Source organism: Gossypium arboreum, chromosome 13 (assembly GCF_025698485.1).
Source record: "Gossypium arboreum isolate Shixiya-1 chromosome 13, ASM2569848v2, whole genome shotgun sequence".
Taxonomy (NCBI): Eukaryota; Viridiplantae; Streptophyta; class Magnoliopsida; order Malvales; family Malvaceae; genus Gossypium; species Gossypium arboreum.
The window spans coordinates 18,951,667-18,961,180 of record NC_069082.1 but is presented as its reverse complement, the minus strand read 5'-3'; the positions used below and the strand labels follow the sequence as shown (position 1 = coordinate 18,961,180).

At 28.4% G+C, this 9,514-nt stretch overlaps 1 protein-coding gene across 3 annotated transcripts; it reads right to left on the bottom strand.

Moving 5' to 3' along the window:
• Window positions 1–392: 392 nt before the first annotated feature.
• Window positions 393–6,340, bottom strand: LOC108488706 (WRKY transcription factor 72A-like). Of its 3 annotated transcripts, none has more exons than XM_017792995.2 (5): window positions 6,057–6,340; window positions 5,425–5,511; window positions 2,901–3,497; window positions 2,369–2,482; window positions 393–1,363 (listed from the first exon to the last, which is right to left on the bottom strand). In XM_017792995.2, exons 1-5 carry the CDS (start codon window positions 6,153–6,155, stop codon window positions 581–583), a joined length of 1,680 nt encoding a protein of 559 aa, XP_017648484.1. In that variant the 5' UTR covers window positions 6,156–6,340; the 3' UTR covers window positions 393–580. The 3 variants fall into 3 exon arrangements, with proteins under 3 accessions (XP_017648484.1, XP_017648485.1, XP_052880420.1); XM_017792996.2 differs by having other exon boundaries at window positions 2,901–3,494; XM_053024460.1 differs by lacking the exon at window positions 6,057–6,340 and having other exon boundaries at window positions 2,901–3,562.
• Window positions 6,341–9,514: the final 3,174 nt, after the last annotated feature.

Genomic DNA, 9,514 nt, shown 5'->3' with positions numbered 1-9,514 from the left:
AACAAATTCAAATGGATAAAACGCCAAAAACAGTAGGAAAAAATTCTTAATATTATGAGTTAAAAAGAAAATTCTCTAAATGATTTATGTGAAAATTTTCATTTAATTTATATAATTCGTATCACAACAAATTTAGTAATTTATTCAAGACATTACAATGTCATAATCAATTCAGTAAATTTAAATAGTTTGCGCTAAACTCCCTAGTAAAAGGTACAAAACAAAGACAACCTTGAATATTTTAGAACTTCATTTTTTTAAATTTAAAATATAAATTTAATTATTATTAACGTTGTTAAAATATTTTTAATGAATTTTTTTATTTTAAAATGTGATATTAATGGATTTAACAAAATAAATTTGAAAATTACAAAACTTGCACATTTTAACCATAAACAAATTACCTAAGCAGGTAAACAATATAAATAAAACCCAAAGTAAGATTCATATTTAGTAGCTATTACTTACTCTAAATAGAAAAGAATCTTTTACTCATACGGCAAAAAAAAAAAAAAAAAAAAAGAAATTAATTGGAATATGTGAAGGGGTAAAGTATCATCACTTTTAACTAAGATTGCTGTTAATCTGCAGGAGGATCTGAAGCAGTGTTGGATGGTGGGAAGAGTAGCAAACTACCTTGCTTTTGTTGCTGGTGAGGATTAACCATGGATGAGGGTTTTTTTCCCTGCAGGTAGCTGCTTGATGCAAAGCCTAGTTCACTTGCAGTACCACCACCACTTCCATTATTTCCAACAAAGGAAGTGAGAGCAGCAGCTAAGGCAGAACAAAAGCTTGGGTTTGAAGTAATGGCCTTGGTTGCAGCAGCTGTTAAGGTCTCTGATAAAGCCTGGTGGTTGGTAATTTGCATGTAAGGTGGTGACTGCCTTATTGCAGGGTAATTATTCAATGGTCCCCCAAAGGTTAAGTGGCTGCTAGTTTTCTTCCAGTTGAGGCATGATGATGATGATGATGAATATGTGGGTAGATTAGACAATCTACTGAAATATGAAGGGTTGTTATTGTGTGGTGGGGGCGGAGCAGTGAGATCAAGAGTGACAGTGGGGTGAGAATTAAGGGTTGAGATTGAAGAGTTGGGGAAATGGTAATGGTGAGATGGGGTTGGGTTTTGGGAAAAGTTGAAGGATAAAGCATGAAGGTGGGTGGTGGAAGTAGAGAGGGAAGCAGTGGGGGCAGAAAGAGAGGTAGGGAGGGCAGGTTGGGAGGTAGATGATTCGGAGTGGAGCATGGAAGCAGCTGCAGATGTGGTGGAAGCCATGGCTGTTGCACTTAGAGGCAGTGGATGGTTATGGTTCCCTTCATAGGTTGTGATTAAGATGGACATATCATCGGAGCATCTTTGTACCTGCCATTTCACAAATACTTCAGGCCAGCAAGAGAAGTTCATAAATATAAATAAATTAAACCTTCATTTTATAAATTATAACAATAAAATTAAATATTAAATTAACTTAAATCTAATTTAAATAATTTTAATTAATTTTACCAAGCATTATTTCACTTCAATTTTATAATATCAGTTAAACTAATAATTTTAGGATCAAAAGACCGATTCAATTCTAAGATTCCCACCATGATTTTTGCTATTCATTAATGTTTGATACAAATTTAACCACCGATGACAATTCCATATTGGTATGAATCATGATACAAAATATTATCTTTAATAACATTTATTTAACAGTTAATTCTTTTACATAAAATAAATAATTAAATATTTTTAATTTATTTATAATTTAACTATATTGCAAATTATTAAATATTAGTCCTAAAATATAAAAACATATGAAGCATAGTTTAATTTTATACTAATATAAATCTTCCAAGTATCTGAAGTAAGCAAAACCAAGTTGATTTATTGATGGTAAAATTTCTCAGCACATGATATTGCACGTTTCCATCGTGCTATTTTATTTCCGACTTTTAATGTTTTTAAAAGTTAGAAGTCGTTTCAATTTTAATTAATAAATTTATTTTATCGCATTTTTTATACCAATAATAATATCGATATTAATCGAGTTAAAGATTTATTCTCATAAACATTAAATGTGTCAATTGAACTTTAATTAAGTTAGTACATTTTACATATTACTAACATTTTGCATGTGAAATTTGAAAAGATAGAGATTAAAATTATTCATCAATTAAAAATATAGATTAAATCTACAATACTGTACATAATATATAACTAAAATTTTAAAATTTAAAAATTTAAAGTACAAAATGCAAAAACTAAAATTCATCAACTTAATAACAAAATTTAACCTATTAATAACAAAGAAAGAACTAATTAGCATGAATGATTTGGATATAAGAATTGAAATCAAGCAGGAAAAAGGGTGGAAGATACCTGTTTTCTCACTGGACAAGTGGGTGAAAGCGTGCAACGGTAGTATGCTCGAGGACATGGATTTCCTTTCGCTATTTTCTGCCCATATTTTCTCCATTGACATCCATCATTCATCTGCGCGCATTTACCCAAACCAACGATTTCATACATATGAAGACAATTTTAGATTAGGTTAATTTAAATATAAGATATTATTTCGATTGCAGATATTTTTAATTTGAGTTGATTTGAGTTTCAAAATATTCAAGTCATATTATCTGGAGTTTAGATATCAAATTATTGTTACTTTAAATTTTGTATAATTACATATTATTTATTTTCATCGTTCAAGTTATATTCAAAATTGGGTGTATTATTATAAACAAATCACAAGTTTTGAGTTGGGATAAAAATTGCCATCAAAAGAGGTGATCATGGAGTCAAGGCTTGGCTGTTTATTTTTTCTTTTAAATTCTCATAATTGAACTGTCAAAGCTTTTAAAAAAATTAATTAAACCGATTGTTGTTAGCAAAAGAAAGTTTAGTACTATACCGTGGGTGTATCACATCTAGTTCTCACAGAAACCCGAGTTTTCTTCAACTGCATTGGCTCTGAAACATCTTCTTCGTCTCCATTTTTCACAGACTTGAGAATTTTACTTGGCGGCCATACCTCAGTCGGCTCCTTCTCCTCCTCCTCCTCTGGTTTTCCCAAGCTACTTTCACAGCTCGGGTTATTATTCTTCTCCGGTTCAATCGAACCGTCCGGCTCAAATTTACATTCCAGCCCGAGCTCAAGTCCACCTCCATCATTACCATGTTTCCCATCATCATCATCATCATCATCATCATCATCATCATCATCTTCTTTGCTACTCTTTTTCTCTTGTTTCTTGGGAGGATCGTTGCTTGAGCTTCTCCCCAGGCTAAGGGAGATAAGCTGGTGATGTTCTTCATTATTTTCTTCATGGCTTCCGACTATGGGGGTAGTGGTGGACTTATTGGCGTCTTCTTTTTTAAGAACATCGAGGAAACGCGTGTGCAGGGACTGATAATCCTTCACGATTTGACATAGTAACAATTTTAGCCTTTCGTTCTCTTTTTTAACTTCTCCCATCTTCGCTTTTGCTGATTCAATTTCTTTCTCCTGCTTCAAAATCAAATTCCATTCCTCATTTGTATGGGTTAGTTGTCAATTTCTTCCTTCTTATTTTACTAAAAATGAGAAATGAGTCCCTTCATATCAGTCTAGGTAAACACATAAATCTAAATTTTGATTTTACTAATTTTTATATTAATAATTGAGCTGTTAATTTATAGGTAAATGATTTAATGGCAAGAATTATTAGTGTTACTAAATTAGACTAATTTTTAAAATTTTTTAAAATATGAGAATCAAATTCTAAGAAATTAAAATATAAAAATATCTTCTCAAGTTTTATAATGTAAAATATCTTGAGCATTTGCAAGCAAAATACACAGAAAATGTATATAAAAGGAGAGAAACCAAGATTATTAGTACTGTATTAATGGATATGTCATTTTGCTATACCGTTTTAAATTTATAAATATTTTATATATATATATATATATATATATATATATATATATAAAGTAAAAATAAAAATAAACAAAACAAAACTTAAAACTAACTAATACTAATTTACAACCAAAATGATATCTACGGAGGGATATAGTTAATACAGAACTGATGCCAACTAGAATGGAGGAACACCATTTTATATGCTTATATGAATGACTTGGTAGGCCTGTTGAATGAAAATCTACCACATGGCGTTGAGTTTTCATCATTGTAATCAAGCCAGAAATAAAAATTGAGAAAATTCGCAATGCTTATTTAATCCTGGCAGGATGCATGGATTTTCATTGTTAATTCTGATCTATGTTGTCCAGTGGGAATAAAAGAAATAAGCATCATGAGCCTTAGCCACTACCTAATGACAGCAATATATATGTATATATAATGGATGAATTTCAACGCTGCATGCAAGTTGAGCGTCTATTGGAAATTTTTTTAACTTGATTTCTATTCTTTTTTCACATCAGTTTTAGAATTTTTTTATTTTTTAATTTGATCTTTAAATTTAAATTTCATTCGTTAAGGTGTGATGACATGACATTTTAAAATTTTAAATTTTAAATGATTTGTATAAAATTTAAAAATATAAAAAATATTTAAAATTATATTTTAAAAATAAATTTCTTTTAATTTTAAATATGTTTAGGGAGATAAAAACCTATTTTGTTATTTCATGTATTCCACAATTATGGATGTGACTTTAACTTTAAAAATACATGGTGAATACTTGCATATAATGTTATAACCTCAAAATATAGCTCTTGATTTTTATTTGTATTTTTTTGGTGAATTACAATTATAGCGCAAAGCTTGAACAATTAACGCAATTAATGCAACTCAATTCAAATTACAATTGGAACCGTGAATACATTTAACCATTAGGCCATCACATAAAATTCATTTTTAACTGCATTTTAATTCTAATAATTATGGTGTGTAAATATTTGGACATGAATGTAAAATATTATAAAAATAAAGAAAAAATTATAATTTATATTTGGAATATAAATATGATTACTGAATAACGAAATGATTTAATATACTTTTATAAAGTTCGATCTTTTAATTTTTTCTCTTTTGAATTTTTAATAAATTATTTGTTTTAGTTTAACTTATCTATCATTTATTTTGACTTCAATTAATTGGAATAAAATTTTAGAGTTAATAATGTTTGTTTAAAAATAGATTGTTGTTTTTACATAAATTAATGATTATTATCATTTTATTACATTAAAAATATTTCAACTTTATTTTTTTATTTTCTAAAACAAATTTTTAAGTGAAGTTTATATTTTCAATTATAAAATCAATTTTAAATAAATAAATAATACATATTTTACATAATAAATATTACTTAGTACACTTGATCAACTCTGCGGGCATAAAACTAATATATATATATATATATATAAATAGAAATCAGTAAAATAATAAGGCAAGGTGTGTTTGTTAGATTAATTAATGAAGTTGGTCTTACCTCTTTGATGATGGTGGAGTTATCCTTTTTGCTAATCCAAACCTTGGAGTTGTCATCTTCTTGTTTTACAAGACTTTGATTTTCTTCCTGCACATCAACAGACAACAATGAGATATTTAGATGTAAAATAATTTATTTTCCTCTCACTCTTATTAAAATTTTTATTAAATTCAAAAATAGAAGGTAATAATTTATTTAACTCACATCTTAATTAATTTATATAACACCTTAGTACAAAAACAGACGGTTTATAAACATGAAGAACAAGTAATTTCATACCAATATTCAAGCAGCTTAAAAAGCACCCAACACCATAAAACCACTCAAATTTCTTTAACCAAACAAAATAACAACAAATATCGTAATCCAACCTCTAATAAAAAAAATATAAAGGAAAAAAGTGAATATGATTTCTATAAATGATTTCTCCTTGGTTTCGTTCAAAGCATTTTAGATTCATACTGCAAAATTTATGAATATGTGTACTAAACTCCAACCTGCTAGTTACAAGTTTAAAGTATCTTTAAAACCAGAGTTATTTTTTTTTTCTATAGATAGATATTAATCAGATTTGAAAGATTGGCTGTTTATATATATATATATATATATATATATATATGACAAGCTCTCACCTTATTGTTGATTGCTATAAAATCATGGTTTTCTTCACTAGAGCTGCTAGGTTTTATTGTCTTCTCTTCTTCATCTCCAAGAATTCGCTTGTTCTCCATTGTTGAAATGATGGTTTCTCTGATTTTTCAATCCCAAACAAATGTAGGAACATGGCGTCTTATGTAAGGACAGAAACAGCTTTAGAGGCTCTAGATTTTGACTTGAAAAAAACAAACAAAATAATATAAAAAAAGAATTTTAAAACCATCTTTTTCCCTTTTTTTTAATTTGCTATTCATAGAGAAATGTCAAACATCTAGCTAATTGTGTGTCTCTTATACAATCCAAGAAGCTACTGTGTTTCCCCTTCTTTTTTTTCTTACACAAAGAAGATTGGTAGGAGCGTGCATAAGATGTCATGCGACTTCCGAAATCAGCAGCCGTCTTTTTGACGGTGATGACCATAAAAACCTTAATTATTCTTCAAATACCACCCAATGGTAGCTTGCCATGTCAGCGTTTTTGGTAAGAGCCATGTCATGTTATTTATGCAAGAGGATTGCGCTCTTAATTATCGCTTGACTTAATCATATGCAATTTGAATGTTTTGTGGAAAGCACCCGTTGATTTTCTGTTTATTTATTTATTAAAATAATCTAAATTTCTTTATATTGATCTGTAATGATATTAAAAAGCCCGATTGAATTAGAGTTAAGAGTTAACAGGACGTAAATTTAATTAATTAAATATAAAAATAAATTTAATATATCATATTAGCTGAATTTAAGGATGCTCATGTAATTTATTGTAGAAAATTTCATTTAAACAAAAAAAATTATGAGTAAAATAAATATTATATAAAAATTACTCATTACAAATAATTTGTATTTTAAAATATATAATACTAAGAGCTCCTTCATCTAAAAAAACCTACTAAATCTTATATTATTTTTTATTTTATAAGGTTTTTATGTTTTATGGTCTAAGAATAATTTTATTCATAAGTTGAGATAATATTTAAGTAAAATTTATTATAGAAGTAATTTATTTTTAATATTTTATAAAATATTTAAACATAATGTCAAATTTAGTTTTTAACGTTTATATCTTTTGTCAATTTGGCCTTTATTTTTTTAACTAAATTTGACCTCAACCTTTTAAAAGAGTCAAATTTGACCATTGATCTTTTGAAAAGAGTTGAAATGGTGTATTTTTAATGGAAATAGTAACTAAAATGTTAAATTTTTAGCATGACAGCCTGCATAACAGTCCATATGCACTCAATATTTTTTTTTATTTTTATAAACTCCATATTATTTTTTCGAATTTTTATGAACTTTTTATATTTTTTAATTTTGATTTTAATTTTTTATTTTTATAAATTTTGAATTATTTGTTAACATGGCATATAAGACAAATGATGTTATGTCAACATGATGAGCACAAGGGCAGCCATATGAGTTGTCATGCCAACAACGTTAAAAATAATGTTTTGGTCAGCGCTTTTGTTAAAAAAAACAATTTGGCTCTTTTTTGAAAGGTTAATGGTAAAATTTAAGTAAAAAAAAAAAAACAATGGCCAAATTGACAGATATTTTATAAAAGGAATGAGTTTTCAATAATTTCTCATTTGAGTTGAGGTTCAATTAATAGTTGACACCAATCCAATCAACTCTTTAAATAATAGTATAGACAATTTAGTTTAGTATTTATACTCCTATACTATAATAAAGCTCTTTATTAAGTTTGGTATCACGAGTTAACTTGACATAAATTTAGTTAGAAAATTACAAATAGGCCAAATTTAAATAACGTAAGTAAATTATTGTTAGGGTTATCTATATATACTATAATTTGTATTATAATAAAGCCTTATTAAGTATGGTGTCACAAGTTGACTAAACAACTTAGTTAAGAAATTTCAAATAGACCAAATTTATATAAGTATTGTTAGGGTTACATAGGTATCTATACTATAACAAAGCCCATTTTTAGTATAGTGTCACAAGTTGACTAACCACCAACTTTGTTAAGAAAATTCAAATAGGCCAAATTTATATATGTAACACCTCGTATTCGAACCAATCGCTGGGTTCGGACTATAAGATGTCACAACCCAACCTATGGCCTAACTTACACTTTCAATCGTGTTTACTCACAGTACTAAAAGAATGAACACTAGAATCTAATTATTATTGTTACTAAGAAAATTCAAACTTTCAAGAATTTATGTCAAGGAATAAACTTTAATTTAGTATACAACAATGTTATGTCACACCCGGATATCTTTAAAGACTCGAATTTGGAGGAATTTTGGGACTTAATTGAACAAAGTAAAGAGTTGGTGGACTCTACTAGGAATTTTGGGAAAAATTCGGAACTGTCGAGTAAACTGATAAGTTCTAATTCTAGTTTGGTTAGGATGGAATTGGCTAGTTCCATAGTGACTAATATGTCGTCTATCAAGTCCAAATGGAGAGATACCTTGTCTTAGGCATCAGAGCGGATGACTCCTAGAAGATAGAGATATAGATGTGACTGACTGGACTGACAATATATCAGACATGACCTAACTAGAATAGATCCTGAAACCATTTATGGTTCTATTCGCTTATGATGTTCATAGTGTGGCATAACTAAATCTTGAGTGGATGACAGACTATGTATGCGTGGCTCATATACTTTGATGTAAGTAAATGCATGAGTTGAAATAGATAAGGAACCAAAAGCTGATACGTTGGGTGTACAAATTTTGCAATATGTAGCATCATTCATAACAGTGGAATTCATATCCCGAGACATGGTTAAATGATATCCTCTCATTGGCATTACATGGTTGATGAAAAGTAAACATGGCCATGAGTTGTTTGTCTTTGTAATGAATGATTTGATTACTATTTGATAATAATTTACTTTTCATGAAGGAAGATGTAAAGGTTACCATGAGATAAATTTGGATCATATTGGGAGAACGGATATTATCCCAAAGAGACCAATGATATCCTATGAAGGTGACACACTTATGACAAGGTTATCGGACGAGCATCGAGTAGTTGCTTTCATAATGGTATGTCAATAGAAAGAGCTCAGTCACGATACTATAGTGGAATAAATTTGTGATTAAATGAGTTTATAATTAATAAGCGAAAAGTCAACATTTAATAATAAATCATTTGAGCCCTAATTACATATGCCCAATCAGTCCTTCCGCTAGCTCGTTGAAACTAGAAATGAATTGCATGTTTGAATCAAAATGAATAGAATGAACAGAAATGGAAAACATTCATAAATGGTTATGGTTTTATTCGAAATGCAAAAATGAAATTATTTGGAATTGAATTTGGTTTTCTCAAAATAGAAATATAAATGAAAATGAAAATGAGAAATTATTCATTTGCAAATGTAGATGAATTAGTTAAAAATGATTCGGGAGAATGATTTTATGTTTTTGAGCTATTTTAAAGCCTGAAAATGAAAA